This window comes from Thalassophryne amazonica, chromosome 7 (genome assembly GCF_902500255.1).
Source record: "Thalassophryne amazonica chromosome 7, fThaAma1.1, whole genome shotgun sequence".
Classification (NCBI taxonomy): Eukaryota; Metazoa; Chordata; class Actinopteri; order Batrachoidiformes; family Batrachoididae; genus Thalassophryne; species Thalassophryne amazonica.
Genome location: NC_047109.1, coordinates 58,660,279 through 58,686,105, shown reverse-complemented (window position 1 = coordinate 58,686,105; position 25,827 = coordinate 58,660,279). Strand labels below are relative to the sequence as shown.

Here is a 25,827-nt window from a genome sequence, read left to right as displayed (position 1 = left end):
GACCACACCCTTTCACAATGATTCACTGACCGAATTACTTACAAAAAAATAAACCGTGCAAACGATGGAATTGAATTTGAGTGGGAACAACCCTTAACGTGTTGCCGGTAAAACTCAATTTGTAACTGTAAAATCCAGCATGAACATCCACAAATTATCAGGCAACAGGGTTATTCCCAAATTTATATTTGTGCATTTATATTTGCAAACTGTTTTTCTTTTTTACTTTCACCTTTGATACTCTTGTGTGCTTCTTACCCTGTGTACTGCTGTACAATGCTGCTGGAACCTCAATTCCCCTCAGGGAGTCTTCCCAAGGGATCAATAAAGTTCTATCGTGCTGGAATTTGAAATTACACATACAGCAGTTTTCAATGTTTAACCTGTGGTTAGAACTGCCATAGATGCCTCCATCCTCTTTGGCAGAGAAATGTATCTGTGCACTATAAGTCATCATCTGATTGTGGTGCTGTTATATTACTTGACTGAGGTACCCAAGTTGCTGAAGTCCTCGACCTTTATCAACACCCAACCCATACAAGCATGGAACAGAGCCAGAACACATCCAGAACACCAAAATTAATTTGGAAGTCAGAAACTTCCCTTGCTCCACAGTATTCTAAAATTCTGTGTGCAGACTGACTACAATGTCTAGCAAACTACTGGGAATTCTACAAATTGTCAGAATGTCCCAGAGGACAGCCCGGTCAAGTAAGTCAAACAATTTTTGAAAAGAGACAAATGAAGCACCACCAATATTAGTGTTTGCATTGCACTCTCAGAGTTAGAATGTTGTCAGTGGTTGACTTGGGCATAAAGCCAGACTGTTTTGGGTGCTAAGCAGCAAGAGACTGTATCCTGTTAATCATGACCCTTGAAAGTACCTTTGTTGACAGTGTAATCCCCATGGAGTTATTGCAATCTTGGCGATCATCCTCATCACAGTAGGGTAAGTCCTTTCTTCTTGTTCATCAAGATGATACCAATCTCTCAGAATGAAACAAAGACTGTTTGCTACAGTAGTGTTCAGAGTAATAGTAGTGCTATGTGACTAAAAAGATTAATCCAGGTTTTGAGTATACGAAATAAATATAAATAAGTATTTCTTATTGTTACATGGGAAACAAGTGGATCCCGACTGATATGGATTTTTTGAGGCTGATGCCGATAACGATATTTGGATGAAAAAAATGCCGATAATCGATAAATTGGCTGATTTGCCAATAGATCAGCCAATATTATTATTATTATTATTTTAATGAATAAAATGTTCTTTTTTGGACCCTTAACAAAAAAGGTATGAGCTAAAAGCTGAAGCTTTGTCCTCATTTTGATTAACTTTATAACAGAATAATTTTCAAGTTCAAAAAAATGTGAAATTAGCAAATACATATCCTTAAAAAGAGTTGTGAAATACATCTGATCTTGTACCTGTTGTTTCTGCAACTTAGATATGGGTTAATATAGGATAAGGATATAGATTCTTATAAACGTACGTGTATGCTTTTGTCAGCCGATGTGCAGTGCAGTGTGACGCGAACTACGGGGGCATTTAAGCAGGGGTGTAAGCAGCTCTCAGTTGAATGGAGTCAGAGCTCCATCAGAGCTCCAGCTACTGGCTCCATCAGCGCTCCATCTACTGGACAAACGGTGCAAGGACATTTTACATTGCCAACATAAACATTATTTCAGTAACTGTTCTGTTTATGAGAAATTATCAGTGTTCTATCAGCAAACTTTCAGCCAATAGTGAGTACTCTGAAAAGGGCTTATATCAGCCAATAATATCGGCCGGCCGATATATCGTTCGGGCTCTAGAAACAAGGTACCAGTAGATTCAGTAGATTCTCACAAATCCAAAAGTAGAAAAGGGGGTGTTCACAATAATAGTAGTGTGGCATTAAGTCAGTGAGTTCGTCAATTTTGTGGAAAAAACATCTCTTTTCCTCCCAACTGCGTGGGATTATGGCAATATTTGCCGTGTCGGGCGTAGTTCCTGCACACTCTTGATATGTGCGACGGGGGCTTTAAAGAAACTACAGTAAAGAAAGTCATCTGGACAGAAGTCAAGTCTTTAAACAGAATATTTTAATAAACTGTTATCAAATAAAAGAGATTTTTTTAGACAGCAGTCTGCTTGACCAGAGACAAAAATGCTCACAAAGACAAGTAGGAAGAAACTAAACTAAAACGACTCAAAAGAAATAAAGATAATTCAACAGCAGATATACAATAGTTTGTGCAACAGCAAATTCAGCTGAAGTATATACAAGTACTTTTTCATTCACTGAACCTTCAACAACAGCTTCAACTCTGAACAGAAAAAAAAAAAAAACCCTGAAGCCTCACTGTGGCTGTTTTTGTGCCCATTTAGCCACAGATTCAGTCAACACCACGTGTTGCAACAAGTGCCAAATAGCCTTACGATTTCTTTAAGAAACCTTTTTGTTACTTTTCAAGTGCTGCAAACATCTTCAAAAATAGGTAATGCAATACTTTACATGTTCAGAACAAAAATCTGGAAACCACCACTTTAAGAACATTCAACAGCATTTGTTCATCTCTTAAAGAGAAACTAACTTTAGTCTTATGAGACCCAGAGGTTTAGAACATCATTAAAGTAGATCTAAAGAACTGAAGACCCGAGTCGGGTTTGTACTACTCGGCTGGTCACCTTTGAGGAGACATAAGAGCTTGTGTATGCGTGTGTGTTTGTTTTAAATTAAAATTAATTTCCATTCAGTCCTAAATACATGCCCAATTTCCATTCTGTGTAAGAACCACAGGCTGTGAAACAGGGTCAAACATACAGCTCAGAATCAAATGTAAATTCAACTGCATGAACTGCAGTATGTGTAATGTGACAAAAGCATGACCCAGTACCTCAACTGTTACCAACTTAATAAACTCTGACTTGCATATTACAGTTGCACTGCTGCCTCAATGACTGTTTTCATTTCCTGTTCAACAGAACACAATTAATTCAATTTCAATTTTTCATTTTTTTTTTTTATATAGCGCCAAATCACAACAAACAGTTGCCCCAAGGCGCTTTATATTGTAAGGCAAGGCCATACAATAATTATGTAAAACCCGAACGGTCAAAACGACCCCCTGTGAGCAAGCACTTGGCTACAGTGGGAAGGAAAACCCCCCCTTAACAGGAAGAAACCTCCAGCAGAACCAGGCCCAGGGAGGGGCAGTCCTCTGCTGGGACTGGTTGGGGCTGAGGGAGAGAACCAGGAAAAAGACATGCTGTGGAGGGGAGCAGAGATTGCTTAATCTCAGACTAACACTGAAGGAATCTGAAATGTCTGAAGATTATTGCCAGAATCCTGTTATTACTAAATTAACATATTATTACTCAGACTTATTTGGGTCTAATTCAAGATTAATCTGGCCAAAAGTTACACAAAGTTTGCATGTGACAAAAATGTCTCTGGTTCAAATTCCAGTAACCTCTGGTGAAACGTGGGTGAAGAACATGAAATAAACAACATTTCCTGTTCCCTCACTACAAAGGACAAAGTGAGACAACGCAAAGCAGATTTGGTGTAAAGCCAAATTTTCCACATCCTTTTCATGAGTCCTCTTTAGGGGATCACAATAAAATTCTTCTTTATAAAAGAAATAGAAATTTGTACAGATATTTACAGGGGAGAGGAAGATTACACCAAGGCATTTAGTGTTTGGGTTCTATGATTACACATCAACTTTTTCCACATCTCTCAGTCCCACATTCAAAAGATCTCAGTAGTCAACTTGGGAGTGTGTGCACTGTACCAAATACTCCAACAGGTGTTTCAGGGTGTGATGAGTCCTGGGCCAGCCCAGGTCCCTGAGTTATCAGTGTCTTTAGTCTTCAACTCCAAGACTCTTAAGTTGAGTCTGAATCACTGGTGTCTGAGGAGGATGAGGATGATGAAGATGAGGAGGAAGATGAGTCTGAGCTGGAGCTGCTGCCACTGAGCTGGGAGGGCTGCCCTGGAATTTCTGCAGAACTGACTTTCTCCGCTGAGGACAAAAGAGTAGAATTTTACTAAAAACCTGATGAAGCAGATTTAAACACTATCATACATTATTCACTCTGCCATCAGAACTTACAATTTACTGTCTCAGTATCAATATAGCAACTATAACGATGTGCCTGTGTGCAACGTTCCTATAAAAATGTGTAATTCCAAATTTAGCAAATCAAATCATCCACTTTAATGAGTGTGTTGATGGGTAAACTGGGACAATCCACATTAAGTGTGGTATCATAACGTGCTCAAAAATTCAGTAGAGCACTTCCGCCTATGAGCTAAACTGGTCATTCAAGTTTAGAAGTTGACCAATTTAAAATAAAATAAAACTCAACAACACAAAACCTCACAGATGGAATTCTGCATGCACGCAAAAAAAAAAAAAAAAAATGTGTGTGAATCCACAAAAAGAAGCAGAAGAAAATGTAGTGAGGAAAAACCTTTGATCAAAACTGTATTCTTAAGCCTGTTTTACACTTGTACCACATTTGTGAACTGGTGTCCCCACATCCATACTGGCTAGGAATGGGTATCAAGAACTGGTTCCTTTCGGGTATCGTTAAGAAATGATTCGATCCACTGACGTCAATAACCTTTTTGCTTAACGATTCCCTTATCGATCCTTCAGAGTGGCCGTTGTTTTTGGTGGTGTTTGTCAGGAAAATGATCATTTCTCTACATTGATTACAGACCCTGTAGTGGGTCTGTAATCACCTTTTCTGCAGCGCGGCTTTGTTTTGAACCTTGAACCAATCGAAGCAGTGATTCGCAGATTGAAGCAGTGCTTCGATCTACTGCTTCGATGATTCATTGTTTTGTTTTGCTTTATCTTAATTTTCCCCCGCTAAAACTGAAAAGAGCATATGTCTGTGAGTAATACTTAATTTTTTATGTTAACCCGACCTGTTATGGTCTTCTGAAACAGTTGATACATGTATTTTATGTTAAAGTTAGCATTAAGCTGTTCACATTTCACCACGTTTGTTTGCATTTGTTTTCTGTATAATAATTAATGGCTCAGCGTTCATTATCGTAAAACAGTCAAATTGTAATTTTTAAAAAAAAATATTTTTATTCATATATTATTAATAATAGCAACAGCAACAACAGTAATAATAACTCATAATAACTAATAATGCGACAATAGAATTTTAGAGAAAGAAACAAAAAGAACCTGATGAAACAAAACAACAGAAAAGATAAAACCAACTAACAATGAAAATAAATAAATATATATAGAAGTAAATAAGTGTTTCCCGTGAACACCTAGTGACTCTTACACCTCCACTTCATCCCTGTTTTATTTAAGTTTAATGACAATTTGTTTCGGTCAAATCATATTTTCAATTTGTTAATTTCTTCAGTGATTTCCTCCAGAACTATCTGCATCCTAGTAGGGGCAGAATACTACTGGAATGAATTTGAATAAGGAAAGTTGTGTTATTTTTCTTAACAAAATGGATGCTGCACTCACTGCAGTTTATTGTCTGGAATAGTCCCAGATTGCATTTCAGAGCTTCTAGAATTCAAACATTTTCATGCAGGTGGTATTGGGGGTAATTTAAGGTTTCAGCTTTTTTGTTTTTCACCACTTTCATCCCTGAATGTCAATCGTGAGTCACTTTTGTGCGGATTAAAGTCACCAACTGGGACTCCTGTCTTGTTGCGAGAAAGAAACAAGAATTGTCCTCCGTTCTGTTCACACAGCTCCAAACACTGCGCGGCTCTCTGCCAAGTCAAGTCAGAATGATAGAGTCCAGTTGGAATTAATAAATTCAAAGCGAACGCTGCAGACTGAGGGAGCGAGATTGCTGAACGGAGGCACGAGACGTTACGTTCTCCTGTAAAGCATCACGTGAGACAGCAAGCGCGGAGCAGAGAGAGAAGATTTTAACCCGAATGAACATATACGAGGTCTGTCAATAAAGTAACGGTCCTTTTTATTTTTTTCAAAAACTATATGGATTTCATTCATATGTTTTTACGTCAGACATGCTTGAACCCTCGTGCGCATGCGTGAGTTTTTCCATGCCTGCCGGTGACGTCATTTGCCTGTGAGCACGCCTTGGGAAGGAGTGGTCCCACCCCCTCGTCGGATTTTCATTGTCTGGAAATGGCGGAATGAAAAGGACTTTTTTCCATCAGAATTTTTTCAGAAGCTGTTAGAAACTGGCACCTGGAAACCATTCGAAAAATTTATCTGGCTTTGGACATGTCTATCTCGGCTTTCAATGTTTACCAGTCCAGTAAGTAGCAGTGAAATTGTGGAGAGCTGGACATGTCCAAACTTGTCGTCTGACACGCCGAAACGGAGGTGTTCCTTTGTCTCGCTTCCAAAGCGAATCGGTCGTGACGCGCGAAGCCTCCGCGCGGCTTTCCATGACAAAATCTCTTGTTAAAAGTGAAATCTGCCGGAAAATGGCTGATGTCCAGCTCTTGTGATAACCAGAGAAAGAGCACACGACGGTCTCATATCCACAGAGCCATCCGTTTAAAAATGGTCCGGTGACTTGTGCCGCGTCGCCGCAGCTCGGAGCGCGGCGCACCGAGCATCCTTAAAGGGGTCCTTAAAGCTGTACTAACAGACCTTATTCTCTGTGAAGCCCGTAAAATTTTCACTGAAAGCCAGATAAATTTTTCGAATGGTTTCCACAGCTTCTGAAAAAATTCTGATGGAAAAAAAGTCCAAATCATTCCGCCATTTCCAGACAATGAAAATCCGACGAGGGGGCGGGACCACTCCTTCCCAAGGCGTGCTCACAGGCGAATGACGTCACCGACAGGCGTGGAAAAACTCATGCATGCGCACGAGGGTTCAAGCATGTCTGACGTAAAAACATATGAATGAAATCCATATAGTTTTTGAAAAAAATAAAAAGGACCGTTACTTTATTGACAGACCTTGTATATAAAAAAAAACAAAACCAGACCGTGGCGCTGCCTTTACTCTCTGCACTTCCTCTACCGGTGCGGTTCTGACGGCACCGTCCTGTTCACACCATGTGCGCGTCGTATACTGAATTTATGAGATCATGAGATGAAATAGACTGTCAAATATTCTTTAAAAAAATCCTTAAAAAATGAGAATATATAAATGAACTGAGCAAAAATTACAGAAAAGCTGTGCAGTGATGTTCAGAGGCACAGATCACAAAAAGCTGAACTTTAACAGCTGTTATTTTCCAAAGGTATGTATTTGTTCAATCTTGTGCTTAATGTAGTGTTCAAGCACAAAACTTGACTGATGAGGAAAAAAAGGATGACTTCATCACACTAAAATGAACTGGAGTCAGAATAAAAATACAAGCTGCTGATTTCTGTTATTTTTCAAAGTTATTAAGCTGTAGCTATGTTTTAATTATTTCAAAGTGAGTTTCCTCTTATTGTATTCTGATTTATTATACAAAAAATATATATGGGGAGTCAAATCAGCCTGCATTGTTCTGTTAAGTTTATATCAGTTTTCCTGCACATGTCCAGGTATGTTTTTTCCTCCTTTATAAGAGTTTGGTGTTTGTGTTTGTTCAACAAAGTTTATAAACACAATAAAATGTTAACATTTTTCTTATAGCAGTTCTGTAATTTCAGAAATGCAACGAAACAACTACAAATCAGAAAGTTGGGACTATAATGAAAAATGAAGATAAAAATAAAATGTTGCACTATTCCTGGTTTCTCCACTCAGAGAAGCCAAACGTTCTTCCAGAGTTGTGTAATCATACCGCGATAGTAACATATAAAGAAGGGAAAAGAAAAAAATAGACAATAAATCGTCAATTCGCAATTATTTGCCTGACAATTAATCGTCTCCAGAAATTCCTAATCGTGACAGCCCTATTGGCACCCTGTAAAATCACTTGCAAAAAAATGTTACTTCACAGAAGACAATGATGGAAAGCAATTATTAAAGACAAAGTAGAAAGAAGAGCAGCAACAGAATGGAAACACAGTTCTGTGTGTGTGTGTGTATAAAACAAATCAGAAGAGGCCTCCGGGCATTTAACAAAGTGCAACAGCACAGAAAGAAGCATATTAGCACTAACAATAATAAAGATAATATTGTGAAATTCTGTCCATATGAACAGTAACAGTTATGTCTGAAGGGTTTCAAGAGCTTACCTTTTGGTTTTGGTGGTTTCTTGACAGAGTTGAGCTGTCCACTGACATCTTGCAGCCTCCTCTCCAGCTCCCTCCTCTTCTCCAATGTCAACTCCTCCTTAGACTTTCCAATGCTGGATTTTGTTGCAGCTGCAAGTACCATTGCAATAAAATTATTAAAGATCTTAAAAACAAAATAAAACAAAAACAGAAAAACAAAAAGCCCCTTCTTAAAACAGTGACTTCTGTGTTGCTGCACGAGTGTAAATTGGTTAAATACCAAAAAAAAAAAAAAAAGGAAGTTATTTCGAAGATGTTTTGAAGACATTCTAGATCTTCTGTCAGCAGAATGGAATTGTGAGCAGCTGTCAGGTTAATGTCTGCGTCTATAAGTGAGTGAGTCAGACTCCATTTTTTGGAAAGTGTATAAACAGCCCGCCAAGTTTGCCCACACACAGAGGCTGTTTGTGACAATCGCACTGATCGCACCTGAACAACTGAATTTCTGACCAATCAGATGCATTCTTTATCATTTTTTATTTTGTCAATTTATTAATTATCAAAACAAAACAAGTCATAAGAAGGGTGGGAAATGCATGTTTTTAGTAGGTTTTATCAGATAAAATAATTATTTTTAAGCTAGTCCCTCTTTAATAAACACCTGAACCGAGGTTAGCTTGATTGCTAAATTCCTCAGTTTAAAATTTTGAAAAAGAAAAAAAATTGTAGACTTCACAAAATTAAATCAAAGTTTGGACAGCACCTTTCCTTGTGACAAAGACTATATAAATTGAACTTGGAAAAACAGTTTCTGCATTATCGCCCAGACAAACAACTTTGGACATAAACGACGGAATTGATGATTTGTATTAAATCATCAATAGCCCTTTCTGGAATACTTTGGACACCACTGCTTTAAATCACTGACTGCACTAAAACACGGCAGAACAACTGAAATAGCAGAAAAATCACTTGTCACTTTAATCCCCCAAGTTCTACTGAATTTGGAAGGAGCAGAGGGAGAAATCAGGTCCATAAAGGAAGCACTCAAAGTCGTTCAGATGGAGCAGTGTGGCACCAGAAACATTTCTGCAAATGGTGCTCATTGGATCTGAAGATATTATAAAAGCACTTGATAATGTCAGCAGATCCAGAACCACTAACACAATTGTTTTGCTTATGGGCCGCAAAGAGTGTGCACTACTACAAGCACTCTATGATACAAAAGACCTGGTGGCGGGGCGGGCGGGGGGGTAGTTGCGGCTGACAACCTTTGGACATTTATTCTGGCATAATATGACTATTATGCATATGATGTTGCTTAATCTTAATACACACACACATATACATATATAACACACAACCATGGTCAGTGAGAATTCCATGTCTAACTGGCGTGCATTCTTTTCGTGTATACGCACACGTAGGTCAGTGAGCTAAGTCACTGTTCTAATCACTCTGCTTGTCACCATAGCAACGTGCAAATCAGTTGGCGCAGATCAGCTGTGTTTTGACAGGTGAATGACAGAAACACAATAAAACATGGATTTCCAAGTGAATTTTAACATTTTTGGCCAAAATAAAATGTCTGAGGAATGTGAAGAGGAGAGCAAACGAGAAGAACAGCAAAAGCAACATAAAGATCATCAGACGAACTGGACAAGACTGAAGACGGGAAAGAAGAGAACGGTTGCCAAGGATGAACCCTCGCTCACACTGCCTCCGGTGTTACCGTTGCAGGGTATGGATGCAGGACCCGCAGAGAATCCAAGTAATTAAAAACATACAAACTTCTCTCAGTGGCCACGGAGCTCTGCAGCTGCGGTTACCGAGACCCTGCGGCACTGCGGATTTTTCTGCAAGAAGTCTATCCTTGCAGGCTGCCGGAGCGCTCCGCATCAAAACAGCGAGCATTGTCTCTAGACCTGTTGCCAGAGTTGGCCGCAGCTCCATACACCAGACAGGGGCGCGGTGCCGGAGTTGGCCGCAGCTCCACACAGCAGAGAGGGGGGCGGTGTGAGTGGCCCGCAGCATTTACCGAGCCCACAGACTCGGTAAACGCATCGGAGGCAAATTATCTTGAGACTGGCATAAAATAGTCCCAAATACTTGCGCATTTTTATCAAGTTCTGTTAACTAAATAAATATTGTGTGTTAGCTCACTGTGTGGGACCATAGTATAAGCGGATTAAACACCTTCGCGTCGTGGTGTTTTAGATTTGCGTCGTGCATTCAAACCGTATAATGCACGGCTTCTCGTAGTTTAATCCTTACACACACACACACACACGGATGACACCTATTTTGGTCCTGGAGTCAAAATATAAGTGATTATATAAGTGATTAGGATTTAAAAAGGAGGGACACCCAAAGAAAAGAGGACTGTCATACACCTGCTACACAGGAAAACACTTGATGGCCATCAGTGGTACCCCTCAGCCTCCATGGCAGTGAAATCTTAGGGTGGCAGAATTCCCGCATAGTGCTCGCAAGACCTTTTGGGCTGTAAACGTGACCTCAAGGTCAAGGTAATTCATTTTCAAACCTGACCGAGGTCTTGACCTGATACACCTTTCCTGTAGGTTTGGTGAACCAAGGCCTTTCCATTCCAGAGTAATCATGCTAACAAGCAGATTCTTGATGCCGCCTAATGCCGCCACCGGGGTGATGACAATACTCCTTCAGCCTATAACAGACTGAGGGACAAAAACAAAATAAAATGCCATTTATCTGACTCAAGCACATCTTACTCACCATAAGGCTTACGGGGCTTCTTCCTCAGACATGTCATGACGTAACGCTCCAGCTCTTTAAGTGTTGATGGCTTGAGTGTTTCAAAGTCAATCTCGATCTCTTCAGGGTTGGTGTCCCTCAGTGAAGGCTCCCTGGATTGGATGATGTGGACGACACGACCTAGCTTCTCTCCGGGCAGCTTATTAATATCGAGGCTCAGCTGGCGCTTCTCATCATATGTCATTGGGACAATCTCCTCCTCTTCCTCTGAGTCATAGTGTGGCAACATGGAGGAGGCCGGTGGGGCATAGAATGGCTTCTTTATATTTCTGAGGAATCAAAAAGGATATCTAATTATCAGGACATTGTCCTGTTTTTAACAGCTGCTTGGGTTAAATAATAAATCCTGAACACACACACACAAAGATTGTACTCAAATGGTTGCAGCTGAAAGTGATAGTGATAATTTTCTATGATTTTGTGCCAAGAAGAACTGTACGAGATAACCAGATTTTTTTATGATTATGTTACATTCTTAATGTTCCTCTGTCTATAGCCAATAACACTGAAAGCCGTCATGTGATCAGAGTCAGTCAGAGGCCGGTGTCACCAACCGAACAGTTCCCCCTAAAAATCAGTCCCCCCTGCCTTCACTGCGCATGGGTCATTTCGGAGAGTCAGCACCAATTCATAGAATATCGCCTCGTTTATGCTTAAAACTGCACTCCAGTCATCATCTATCTCAGCAACAAATATCTGAAGCTTTTGTACAACAATCATTTCCACATAAATTCATCATTAGATGACGAAGTAAAACTCCTTAAATCATTCTCAAGTCAGTTTTAAGCAGAAGCGAGGCATCTTAATCAGTGAATCGCTGCTGACGCTCTGAAATGACGTATGCGCAGCAGCATGTCAGAGTCAGATGTGCTGCTGTCACGCTCCCCCATTTTTTTTATTAGGAAATCATTTATCTCCACTGTTCGCCTTTTGTCATTTTGTTTTACTGTTGTCATTTGATTATCGTATATATTGTTCTTACAGCATTGAGAAAGAAGCTGCAAACTTAATCTCATTTAATTTGTGCCACAACAGGCATTGACATTAAGCTTTTTAGTGTACTTGTCCATAGGACAAGTAACCCTGGCAGTTTACTTGTCCTATAGGAAAAGCTGGTTGTCCAGACAACCTGTGAGTGAAATTCAAATTAAATATTTATCACATATACTTCACTCTGTCTTGTCACTTAATAAAAACCTGTCATACTTCTTTTGTTTGTAAGTACTTTAATATTCCAACATAAGAATTGCAGCTGAAATATAAAAATCATTACATTTCAACATTTTCTGGGACTGAGATTCACATTAAATACTTATCACATATACTTTGCTGTGACATATCACTTAATGAAAAAGTTAATACTGTCACTCTCCTGTGTGGGTGGTAAAATTTTGCAGCTTTATTTCAGAAGATGTGGCAACAAACAGTTCATCTGTGGTAATACAGGGAGACACTTATTGCCTTAATCCAAAAACAAACAAAAAAAAAAAAAAACACTAAAAGACACAAAACAAATAATGCATGGCCTGTGGTCTTATAGTTTTTCAAAATGTGGTGGTGATGGACACGTAATGATCCTGACATTTACTTGGTCTTCTATTTCTTTAACTGCAGACTGTATGAAACCAATATATTTCATGTTTTGTGAGATCAGCTTTATTTTTATTTATTTTTTGTTAATATATATCCATTCCTACATTTGAGGCCTACAACATTTTCTAAGGAAAAAAAAAGGGTGGGACAGGGCAGTTTATTGTTAATGGAATAATTAGTTAATATTTACAGCCACTTTTCTTGGGAAATGTCAGAGGATGAATACATGAACATTTCCAACTCACTGAATATTTCTTAGACTTTATTTACATCAATCATTCGGAAATACAAACAGTGTGGTGCTTTATGGTAAATCTGTGTCAGGTAGGGATTTCTCAAAAACACCAAGACAACTTTGGAAGAATGTTTGGCTTCTGTGGGTGTGAGTGGAGAAACTGGGAATATACAACATTTTTATTTTAATCTTCATTTTACATACAGTCCCTACTTTTTTAATTTTAGGTTGTTTCTGTTCCATTTCTGAAATTAAAGAACTGCTATGAGGAAAACTGTTAACATTTTATTGTTTTTTAAAACTTTTTAGTACAACACACACAAAAAACAAACTCTTATAAAGAAGGAAAAAATACACAAACGTGCAGGAAAAACTGAGCAATGCAGACTGATTTGACTTGTGATTTTTGAAAATAATAAGCGGTAACTTACTTTGAAATAAATGAAACTCAGAGCTGCAGCCTAATAACTTTGTAAAATAAAAATCAGAAACGTATTTTTATTCAGACCAGAGTTCATTTCCTCTTTTTTTTTACTCCTCAGTCACGTTTTGTGCTTGAACATAAAACTACATTAAGCCATCTAAAATAAATATGCGTAAAATAACAGCCTGTTAAAGTTCAGAGTTCTCAGCTGCTTTATGCGATTTCCGAGGTGCATGTGCGCACGCACGCACGCACACACACACACACACACACACACACGTCTTAATTTTAGACGACTTTAAGCAAAGCCACCCGCTATTTTTTCGGCATCTTTTTCGAAAACTGACCACTCAAATGACAGCAGGACGGCTCGCTGCCTAAAACCCTGGTTCCCACTCCCGTCTGATCAAGTGAATTTTTAATCCCATACCGTCCCAATCACGTGATAAATAGTAAAGATGATTCTTGAGAACACAAGAAACTAATTGTGAAAATATGTTTCTTACAGAATATGGCACTTCAAGTGTGGTTCAGAACAGCTAGTGGACTCTCCAACATTTATAAATTAAGATTAGAATAAGATTGTTGACAAAATGCATGTATTTGTATGAAACATTTTCCACTAACTTGCTGTTCTTGCTACTTTTCTTCCCCTGGCTTTTCTTGGTGTGAGAGGAAGATGCTCTGGCAGACTTGGGCTTCAGCCTATTTCCTGGCATCCTCCATTCTTCAGAGCCAGCTCGACTTCGACCACCCCTGTTTCGCTTGTCCAGCTTCTTCTTTTTCTTTTATCTTTCTTCTCTTTTTTCTTCTTGGGTATCAAAATGGGGCCTTGGGAAAGAACAGCCAGCTGCTCATGCACTGCACGGAGCTGTAACGACATAAATTTGAATGATTCCCCCATCACACACACAGTTTTGTTTTTTGTTTGGTTTTTTTGGGGGTTTTTTTTTTTTACACACACACACACACACACACACACTGCAAATTAAAAAGAGAAACAGTGATCCTCACATTCAGTTCGACAGTATCTTAACATCTTAAGGTGTGACACATTTACATTCTCTGTTGGACAGGTCAGGACTGCAGCTATGTGTGCATGATGTGGTTTGCATTGTTTTGTTGAAAAATACACGGATGTCCCAAGAAAAAAAATGTAGTCTTGAAGGCAGCATATGTTGCTCTAAAATTTCAGTATACTTTTCTGCATTGATGCTGCCATCACAGAACTGTAAATTACCTTTGCTAAGGGCAATGACACAACCCCATACCATGACAGACCCTAGATTTTGGACTTGTTGCAGATAACAGTCTGAATGGTACCCAGCACCCATTTCTTCCACACACACACACACACAGACACACACACACAGGGATCTGGAGTACTGATTTGTTTCACCACCCCTCACATTCCCACTATGTGACAGTCCAACCCAGAAGCCTTCAAGTCCAGAGATGCAGACGCTGCTTCTGGACAAGGTTAACATAAGGCTTCTTTTTTGCACAATAAATTTTAAGTGGTATTTGTGAGTGTAAATCTGCATTGTAGTGCATGACACAAAGTAATCCCTTGCCCATGTGGTCATATCAGCTATTGATGAATGACAGTTCTTGACATAGTTTCACCTGAGGGATCAGCAATCATTTGTGTTCAGCTTAAGCTTGTGTCCTTGCCCTTTGTGCACTAAAATTCCTGCACTGTTTAATTATATTATGCACTGTATAAAGACAAATATGCAAATCTCTTCCCTCTTTCTTTTGAGGAACAATGATTTTAAACATTTCAATACTTTTCACACACATTTGTTAAACTGGAGATACTCTGTCCATCGTTGCTCCTGACAGACCTATTACCCTTTTGTGGATATTGCTTTGTAACAAATCGTGACTACAGTCACCTGGTATCATCACACATTTGAAATCACACCACTTTTTTTAACACCTCAAGACTAGCCCTAAATGCAGGAATGAACGTATGTCAAATTTGTATGTGTGTATATGAGACAAGGCAGTGGTACATATACAGTGGGTATGTAAAAGTTTGGGCACCCCTGATGATTTCCCTTTATAAATCATTGGTTGTTTGGATCAGCAATTTCAGCTAAATATATCATATAGCAGACAAGCACAGTGATATTTGAGAAGTGAAATGAAGTTTATAGGATTTACAGAAAGTGTGTAATAATTATTTAAATTAGGCAGGTGCATGAATTTGGGCACCTCAACAGAAAAAAATACATCAATATTTAGCCGATCCTCCTTTTGCAGAAATAATAGCCTCTAAATGTTTCCTATAGCTTCCAATGACAGTCTGGATTCTGGTTGAAGGTATTTTGGACCATTCTTTTTTTACAAAACATCTCAGGTTTGTTGGTTTTCGAGCATGGACAGCCCACTTAAAATCACACCACAGATTTTAAATAATATTCAGGTTTGGGGACTGAGATGGCCATTCCAGAACATTGTACTGGTTCCCCTGCATGCATGCTTTAGTAGATTTTGAGCAGTTTTTAGGGTCGTCTTGTTGAAAGATCCAGCCCCTGCGCAAATTCAACTGTCACTGATTCTTGAACATTGTTTTCAAGAATGTGCTGCTATTGACTGGAATCCATGTGACCCCCAACTTTAACAAGATTTCCAGTACCTGCACTGGCCACACAGCATGATGGAACCATCTCCTAATTTTACTGTAGGTAGCAAGTGTTGCAACTGTATTTGTGGCGTGTACGCAGAAAAGGTTTCCTCTGCATTACTCTCTCATCAAGCATCTCCTTTTGCAAAGTGCAATGTATAGTTAATGCACAGAAGCACTATCTGCAGCAAGATCATGTAGGTCTTTGGAGCAGGTCCGTGGGTTAACTATGACTGTTCTCACATCCTTCGCTTCAGCTTATCTGAGATTTTTCTTGGCTTGCCACTTTGGGCCTTAACTAGTACTGTGCCTGTGGTCTTCCATTTCCTCACAGTGTAAACTGACAACTGAAATCTCTGAGATAGCTTTCTGTATCCTTCCCATAAAACCATGACTTTGAACAATCTTTGTATTCAAGTCATTTGAGAGTTATTTAGAGGCTCCCATGTTGCCACTCGTTAGAAGACCTCCTAGGGTTTGTAAGAGTAAATGGGAGGCAGAGCTTCAGCTTTCAGGCTCCTCTCCTGTGGAACCAGCTCCCAATTCAGATCAGGGAGACAGACACCCTCTGTACTTTTAAGATTAGGCTTAAAACTTTCCTTTTTGCTAAAGCTTATAGTTAGGGCTGGATCAGGTGACCTGAACCATTCTTAGTTATGCTGCTATAGACGTAGACTGCTGGGGGGTTCCCATGATGCACTGTTTCTTTCTCTTTTTGCTCTGTAATGCACCACTCTGCATTTAATCATTAGTGATCGTCTCTGCTCCCCTCCACAGCATGTCTTTTTCCTGGTTCTCTCCTCAGCCCCAACCAGTCCCCAGCAGAGACTGCCCCTCCCTGAGCCTGGTTCTGCTGGAGGTTTCTTCCTGTTAAAGGGAGTTTTTTCCTTCCCCACTGTCGTTTTGACCGTTGGGGTTTTACATAATTATTGTATGGCCTTGCCTTACATATAAGGCGCCTTGGGGCAAACTGTTTGTTGTGATTTGGCGCTATATAAAAAAAATTGATTGATTGATTGATTGAAGAGATGGCAAAGAGGAGAAACATTTGTAAATGGCCACCTTAATACCTTTTCTCATGATTGGATTCACCTGTGTAAGGAGGTCAAAGGGTCAATGAGCTTACCAAACCAGTTTTGTGTTCCAATAACTTGTGCAAAATTGTATTCAATAAAATGACAAGGGTGCCCAAACTTATGCACCTGCCTAATTTTGTTTAAATAATTATTGCACACTTTCTGTAAATACTAGAAACTTCATTTCACTTCTCAAATATCAGTGTGATCATATGCTATGATACGACAACCAATGAAACTCATGAAAATTATCAGGGGTCTTTTGCATACAACTGTATATATATGCACGTGCACACACACACATACACACACAGGCTTAAAATTTACTTGAGTGCACACTTGGTCTTGTAACTCAGCCAGACGGTGTGCTCTCTCCTCTTCACTGTCAGAGCTAAGGGTGCTCTCACTTTCTTCACTCTCACTGCTGGGCTCACTCTCAGAGGTTGAGGAGGATGATGATGTGGATGTCGAAGAGCATGATGAAGACATCGGATGTCCACTCATAGACAGGGCTGAATGGTTTACAGATGAATCGTCTGGCATTTTGGCAAAACGGAACTCAAACACATCCATGAGGAAGAGAAAGCACATAAAAACATTTACCTGGTGCCACACTACATATATACTCAGTCTGGTTGCTGAATTTGAAAACGAACATTGATTGATATGCAAACCTGCAGCTTCCGTGCCATGTTTACAACATCATGGTCAGGTGGGTTGTATTTGTAACAGTTGGAGAACATAAGTCTAACATCACTAGCAAAACTCCTGAAGCATCCCTGTATTCACGAAGGTCCATGTTTCTCTAATAAAATGATAGAAACGGAGTGGTTACTGGTTCATGGTTTGTTTTCTTTAAACATTTGAGAATTGTCTTTGCATCACTGGCATTTTTAAAATTTTCTCTAATGTGAAAAGATCCAGAAGTAATTATTCATAGTCAATTCAACATTTTCTGGTATGCAAACAGACAAAAAACTGTACCGAGGTTTGAAGTAACATGCACCCTAATACGTTCACAGTACAGTCAATTTATTTATTAAGAGTTTTCACTTGTAAAAGCTAGATATCAAGTTACCTTGATGGTGCTGAGGTCCATTGGGCACTTGATGATATCATGATAGTCATGAAGCCCTAGTGCAACTGCATCCACAGGTGTGTAAAAAGGCCAGGCACACGCATAAATGTTTCTTGGACAACATTTCCTTCAACACCCCACTGCAGTATCGCAACGCACACTCAATTTCCTTTCGTGAGACCTGAGACTGAATAGAATCAGGTAAGTCCTTCTTAGGAGGTTGATGGGGCGACCACTGCCCACTCTACGCCCAGTGGTGGCCATCATGGGCTGAAGCAGAAGAGGACCTGAGGTGCTCCTAACCATCCCAGATGATGCATCCATTATGCCCAAAGAGGAGAGGTTGTGCAGGGACGACTCATGGACCTGGCCCCTGTGGCCTCCCTTACCCAAGCCTGCAATATGCGTTGCTCCAGACAAACTCACAGTCAAGCCCATAGTGGATGGGGTGGTGGTGTCTGCTTTACGTTTTACACCTTTCTTCTGCAGAGAGAATTAAGGATCAATGTACTATGATCATTCCAGCCACCTACTGTAGGTTATATTACATCCTGCATGTTTTTATTTGACTGTATAAAGTAAGACTTGGAAATTCAACACTGACATTTGTGCTACTACCAGAAAGAAGAATGCCTGGTTCAAGACATGAAGGTAAATTACCATTTGCATTTTTTTTTTCCACCACCTCATCCCTCCTTTACACAGAGTAGTACATCTTGCTCTCATAAATGATCAAGGTTACTTTAAATGAGCTGAGCTCAAATGAACAGCTCCAAATTCAGATCTCTGGTTTTGCAGCATTAAAAAAAAAGAAAAGATTGTGGACTGTTAGCAACAGCCCGAATGTCTAAGAAATCTTTTGTTCCCCTTTCCCATTTTAAGATGAAAATATTAAAATTCCAGTTAGCCTGATTTCTGAGGATGCTGCTCCCTGCCCTCGTCCTCAAGCACTCTGCCTTCCTGCATACTGCTCTACCATACTTCGTCCAAATTGTAACTGTCCTGCGCCCCCCCCCCAAGCCACGTGGCATGATCAAAAGATTGCACAATATGGCTGTATCCAGAAGTAAATCTGCAACTGTATTTGGGCTGCACAATTAATTGCACCAGACTGTGTGATTGGTTGTGACGCGTGGTGTATTTGGTGTGACTACACAATGCTCACATCTTGTGTACATAATGATTGCGTGCCACAGACTTTGCACATAACAATATTTCCTTTGCGCACCCCAAACAGGATGCGGGGGGGGGGGGTGGGGGGGGGGGGGGGTGGGGGTGGCAGCTACATGGAAGCACAACTTCAGAACATGCTGGCAGGACTTTGGCATCCCTGATCCATTTCGAGGTTCCCTCTGAACGCAATCAAGAATGCCCCAATCTAGTCAACTGTGTAGGACTTGCCCTTCGACCGCCATTCAATATTTTCCCCAGTTCGACGCCTGCAACTCTGACCAGGGGCATTTGCCTATTAACATATTCATTCACTGCTGGCCATGCAAATGTGCCCGACTTTGTGGAGTGCACACACCAATGCTGTACGAGGGGTTCGAATGCAACTCGAATTTGCACAAATGTCATTCGAATGTCCATTCGTACATCAGTCAGGCTCATTCGTGTTCTAGTGTGATGGGGAGGACAGTCGAGATATTCGGCCAGAAGTCGACATGCTCGAACAATTCGTATAGCCCCTCCAATGCAGTCCGAATGCTTCAAATTGTGTAGGAATTGCCGTATGAATATTACGACTTCAGTCAGATTGCGGTACCACTGCAACTCCACTGCCATTCGAATGTTTTCCAACACGAACATATGCTCTGTGCTCTGGCGCATGACTATGCAGACTGCTGTAAGAGGCGTTCGCCTGCAGCTCAAACTTGCACGACTGTCGCTCAAATCCTGAGTGCCAAAGAAATCAGCAAAAAAGGCAGAGAAAAAAAACACTAATGCTTAATTTTCATTTATTCACACTTTATTTATTAACATAAATAAATAAATAAATAAAAATAAGATCAATAGTCCCAGTATCGTGCTTTTGGCACCTGTCCCTTTGGGTGAATTCTTTCTGCAGAAGTGCCCCTAATTCTTGCTTCCACCCTGCCCCTTTTAAACAATGACCGTAATAGTTTCAACAGAAAATATTTTTTTTGCATGATACCTGTCATATCAACAAGTGCTTCTAAAAGTTGATCTGGACCCCTATAACAGTATCAGGAGTACACAAATATACGTAGTCTGCTGTTGACTTTATAATGACAGGTCTAGATTAAGATGGGTTGTAAGAACAAACCCAGTGCAGTGCAGGTCTGAGGTGGCGGATGCAGCATTTTGCAGCATCACTGCACACTCTAAAATCTGACCTAATTTGTGACAATACTTTTTTTTTTTTAAATTGAGGTTAGAACTGCATAAGCAGGTTTAAGTTTTTCTACACAGTTATCACCATTATATTCTGCCTTGTGTACCTTGGTTGTGGGCTGCGTTGGGGGCAAGCCAATGATGTTGGCTGGAGGCAAGCTTTTAGTTACCACAGTCTGGGGAGAGCTAGCCAGCATGGACTCCTCTGTGTCCGATGAAGAGGGCGAGTATGCTGACTGAGACACTGCTGGCACCTGCTGAGCTTTCAATGCTGTCAGAGATTGTCAAAATAAGACATAAATAAATGCCAAATGAGCCACTTTTAGATAATCATAGTATTTTTTCCAAGGAAAAATTTTGTGGAAATGGAAACTAGTGTTGCCAAACTTTTGTGCACTGTGAGCATGGTGCTCTAGTTTTTAAATGGGTCCTTCTGCATTTCATTATGAAGAAATTCTAAATTATGTTTTGAAAATCATTAACAACTTTTACCGGGTCTATTTACTTTAATATAATGAATACTGAGTGGGGTGGGGGTGTCCTCACAAATCCAGTGCAGCTTCTCTCATTGATCTGGAATTGCCCCAGTGGATTAATACACCTGTCTATGGTACAGGAAGGTATAATACACTCACCGTTAGGTTTCCGGCCACGTCCCCTGCCACTTTTGCTACTGGATGATGGAAGAGGCAGCTCAAATTCTTCTTGGGGCATCTGGGCTACTTTTTGAAGAAAGATCTTCTCCAGGGACTGAGCCATTAACACAATGTCATCTGTGGGCTAACCACAAAAATGTGTAACATTAGAGGCCTATAGTCAAATGTCCAAATATAGTTGTTTAAAAACATTTTTGGCTAACCATCATTTTCATTGTTTTATTGATGGAAGTGTTAAATCAGTTATGCGTTTCTGAATAGTTACCCAATTCATTCATGTGCCAGTTGGAGTGCAACAACCATGCCTCATACATTAATCATTTGTGATTTACTGACAACAACAAAAAGTCAGAATGGTATGGAAAATGCAAAAACCTTTATTTCTTTTTCATTGCAGATTGTACTTGCACTGGTGCTAGTAACAAAACAAATTACTTGCACCAAAAAAAAAGTTACCTGCACAACCAAAAGTCACTTTCACACTGGGCCCACTTCGAGTTGCTTCTGAAATGGGATGATATTGTTTTTGGTATCTCTTCAAGAGACACTGAAACAAGAATTGTGCTGAACAATACCTTACTGTTAGCAAAATATTTTATACTACAGGTAAACTGTAAGAAAGTAAAGCCCATTTCCACAGTTTTTAAAAAACAAATGCAAGATAACTATGTTAAATCCCTGAAACAGATGACATGTAAAAATGCACCATCTCTGATGGAAGCCATAGAAGATCTACAACTTTTTGCTCACCTCTAATGTTTGTATATAGATGCATATCTTTGTGTGTGTGTGTGTAGGATGTATCCTCCAACCCCTTTTTCCTCTCTTTTTTTCTTCTTTTGTTAAGTTACCAGTGCCTTGTAAACCACACTAGAATGTTTCAAATTGTTAAATGCCATGATGCTTTGTACATTTAATTCATTAAAAAAAAAAAAAAAAAGACGACGCAGGAATTTCTGCGTCAGGTGCGCGCAGCAGGGGGCAGAGAGGAGGTGAGAACGCAGCCTGCAGGTTCTCTGCACTGAGGAATCAGAGTGCACAGTTTGGCTGCAGACAGACTGTGCACTCTGATTTCTATTCTAGTTTATATTTGTTCTTGTGCTGAGCTGCAGGTCTGCGCTCTGAGTTCTGTTATAGTTTATCTTTACTCCTGTGACCGCGAGATGCGCGCGAACGAACCGTCCATGAGTAAATGTGGAGATGTCTGGAGTTATACTTCATGTGGACATGTCCTGTCTCTGGCAATCAGTCTGTGAGCAGGACATATGTCCTTTTTATAAACACGGTGATGACAGAGTTTGAGCGGAGAGTGAGGAACTAACAGCCTGCAGCCAGTTTTTTTTTTTTTTCACGTGTGCGCATGAATGAATCGTCACAGCAACTCGCTCCGTGTGTGAGAGTCATGAAACGCAGGGAAGACGAAGACAACACACTGGAAATTTTTTCCTTATTTATTCCATTATTGGTTCATTGTACTGGTGCTTATAGTTGATAAAACTTGGATAAAGTTACTTGCACCAGTGCAAGTGCAGTATAAAATTACGTGCACCGCTCGAATAATACGTGCACAAACTAGCACATGCATGTACTATTTTGAGCCCTGCTAAATTTTTAAGTGGCATTTGTGAATGCAACTTCATACTTTTGTGTTTGACAAAAGTCTCCCCTTGTCCATCTGGTTATATCAATGACTGACAAATGACTGTTGTTGATGCAGTGCTTTCTGATGCACTGGAGATCACAGGTGTTGAGCTTAAGCTTGCACCCTTGCCCTTTATGTACAGAGATTCCTCCAGATTCCTTAAAGGACATGTCGCACCAAAATCACAACCATTTAGATTTGGGCTGTTAGTGACCATCCAATGATCTGCCAGGATTATTTTGTGCACTTCCGTGACCAGTTTCAAAGAATACAGCATTCACAACAAACAACTACGGAGACTTCTGAAAAGAAAGTACTTGTGAGTACTTGAGTGTTTTTGCAGCTTTTAAAAACTATCAAATTTCTTTCACATTTGACAGCATTATGTAGGATGGTGTGCTTTAATCAACTGACAACGTTTGATCCGGATCTGATCCAGATTACAGATTTTGTGGCCATTTAAATTTAATATTCAAAACACTACTTAATGTATATTTTACATATCTTAATCAAACGTGCACCAATCACTCTCATATTTGAAAGTGGGTTGTAGACTGTGGTTATCGCTCAGAAACCAAGTGCCAAAAAGCAATGACAAATTGGGCATACCAGAGATAACCAATGTTCTGTGAAAGCTATCTGGAAAAGAATTCAAAAACCCAAAAAGTTGAAAAAAAAAAAAAAAAAAACCTGACACCACCAAAAAAAATAAATAACTGATTCAAATGCATGAACTAAATACATACCCCGGACCACATTTGACCACATCTAATTTAGCTTATGAAAAGCCACTTCTAACAGGACTTTGAAAATTTTTTCAAGGTAACATTTTGTGGAATTGGAAACTAGTGGGGCAGCATGGTCGCTTAGTGATTACCACTGTTGCCTCACAGAAAGAAGGTCTTGGGATCAACTCCCACCTGTAGCTTTTCTGTGTTAATATTACATGTTCTCCCTGTGTTTGCGTGGGTTCCCTCCGGGTGTTCAGACTTCCTCCCACATCCAAAGACATTAGGTTAGGTGAACTGGAAACTTAAAAATTGTCTGTAGGTGTGCATGCAGGTGTGAATTTGCCTGTTTGTCTATATGTGGCCCTACGACAATCTGACTGTACGCTGCCTCATGCCCTATGACTGCTGGGATAGGCTCCAGACCCCCGTGACCCGTAACTGGATTAAGCATTTAAAGATGAATAAGTGAGTGGAAACTAGTGTTGGCGGAGGTTTGTGCTCTATGAGCGCAGTGCTCTAGTTCCTTGCTATGTCACACAGAAGTAAAAAATAAATAAAAAGAAAGAAATCCTTAAATCCACCTTGTAACTAATAAACTTCATAAGGAAATAAATGAGGCATTCTAACTAAATTAAACATGTTTTTGATTAAAAAAAAACGATATGGGCAGCAGGGGACAATTGAGTCTGAAAGATTTTAAATTAAGGTGTAAATGTATATACACAAATGTATTGTACTGACAGACAGTGTAGTTTACAATAACATTTTATTGACAATTGAGAGCATTTGAGAGTAACAGTAATTCATGGATCCATACCACATCTGCTGTGGTGACCCGGAGCAAAAGCGAGGCAAGCCAAAACAAATCATTATTAGAGTAAAAGTGGATATACAAAATTGAGAATGTAAAATCAGTAAGTTAACAGGAAACAGTCAACAGGTTTCATTTAAACAATCTTAGTCAATACACTTGAGCTAAGGAGGAAACAACCACATAAAATAAATGTTAGTGCCATACTATTTCAGCACAAAAGAGATGTTACAAGACAACAAAATGAAATACCACTAAAAATAGTACAAATGAATTCCAAAAGGTGAGTGGTCTATTTTATTTTTTACCTTTTGACCTACCTTGTTGTAGATGTAGCAGTTGGTGAACATTGTGTTGAAGTCTTGAATGCACTCACTTGCACTACAGTAGTAGTTGCTCTCCAAGCGCTTCTTGATTGTCCCCATGTCCATGGGTTGTTTGATAATGTCATGGTAATCCTGGAAAAGGCAAAATAAGAGCAAGAGAATGGAAAGAGGCAAGTTGGAGCAAAACAAATATATTTTAGAAAAATGTGAAAAGCTGAAGTGACTGAGGGCAATGACATTTTTAAGTCCAACAGAGAATGACTCCAACGAGGCTCGTAAGAGAGGACCTCTTCTCTCATGGAGGATAGATACATACATATGTAAATCTTTATTGTCAATGGAGGCTATACATACAGCAAAACTTCACTGGAACAATCCAGTTTTCTTTAACTTAAGACTAAAGATAAATAAAATAATTTAAGATATGTACATGCAAACCCACACAGCCCAAGCATATCTCTCCCATACCCATGACCTCTTTAACATTCATACCCATAACAGTGCAGGCATATTCGAATAAGAGGCAAAACAGTTATTACAGAGTCAAATGTTGCACAGGGTGCTACTGTTGTAATGTGTATAGAGAGAGTATAAGACTGGACTGAGAACACAGCCTTGAGGCACACCAGTGCTGAGAGTCACGGTGGAGGAGGAGTGGTGGCAGATCCTGACACGCCGGGGTCTGTTAATAAGAAAACCTTTAATCCCATATGGCTCTCTTTCACTCTGAGCTCACCGATGAGTGATCATCGTGCATGGTAGCACACTGGCATTATGTAAGTGTGTGTGTAAGAGAGAGAAAGAATGGGTGAATGTGAAGCATCACTGTAATGCACTTTGACTACAAAAGCGCAAAAAAAAAAAATCAGTTTATAAATGTTGAAATTCTACAACCCCTGGCAAAAATTATGGAATCACCGGCCTCGGAGGATGTTCATTCAGTTGTTTAATTTTGTAGAAAAAAAGCAGATCACACACATGACACAAAACTAAAGTCATTTCAAATGGCAACTTTCTGGCTTTAAGAAACACTATAAGAAATCAAGAAAAAAATATTGTGGCAGTCAGTAACGGTTACTTTTTTAGACCAAGCAGAGGAAAAAATATGGAATCACTCAATTCTGAGGAAAAAATTATGGAATCACCCTGTAAATTTTCATTCCCAAAACTAACACCTGCATCATATCAGATCTGCTCATTAGTCTGCATCTAAAAGGAGTGATCACACCTTGGAGAGCTGTTGCACCAAGTGGACTGACATGAATCATGGCTCCAACACGAGAGATGTCAGTTGAAACAAAGGAGAGGATTATCAAACTCTTAAAAGAGAGTAAATCATAATGCAATGTTGC

General features: G+C 39.7%; 1 protein-coding gene across 1 annotated transcript; it reads right to left on the bottom strand.

Moving 5' to 3' along the window:
- Nucleotides 1-3,577: 3,577 nt before the first annotated feature.
- On the bottom strand, nucleotides 3,578-24,607 carry LOC117514003 (bromodomain-containing protein 2-like). Its single transcript, XM_034174288.1, is given in 14 exon segments — nucleotides 3,578-4,014; nucleotides 8,145-8,273; nucleotides 10,878-11,185; nucleotides 13,796-13,956; nucleotides 13,959-14,039; nucleotides 17,204-17,446; nucleotides 17,551-17,646; nucleotides 17,649-17,681; nucleotides 17,955-18,056; nucleotides 18,058-18,176; nucleotides 18,179-18,437; nucleotides 20,417-20,580; nucleotides 20,945-21,089; nucleotides 24,470-24,607. Coding segments are annotated over 14 exon segments (2,088 nt in total). The 5' UTR covers nucleotides 24,581-24,607; the 3' UTR covers nucleotides 3,578-3,877.
- Between the last annotated feature and the right edge of the window lie 1,220 nt (nucleotides 24,608-25,827).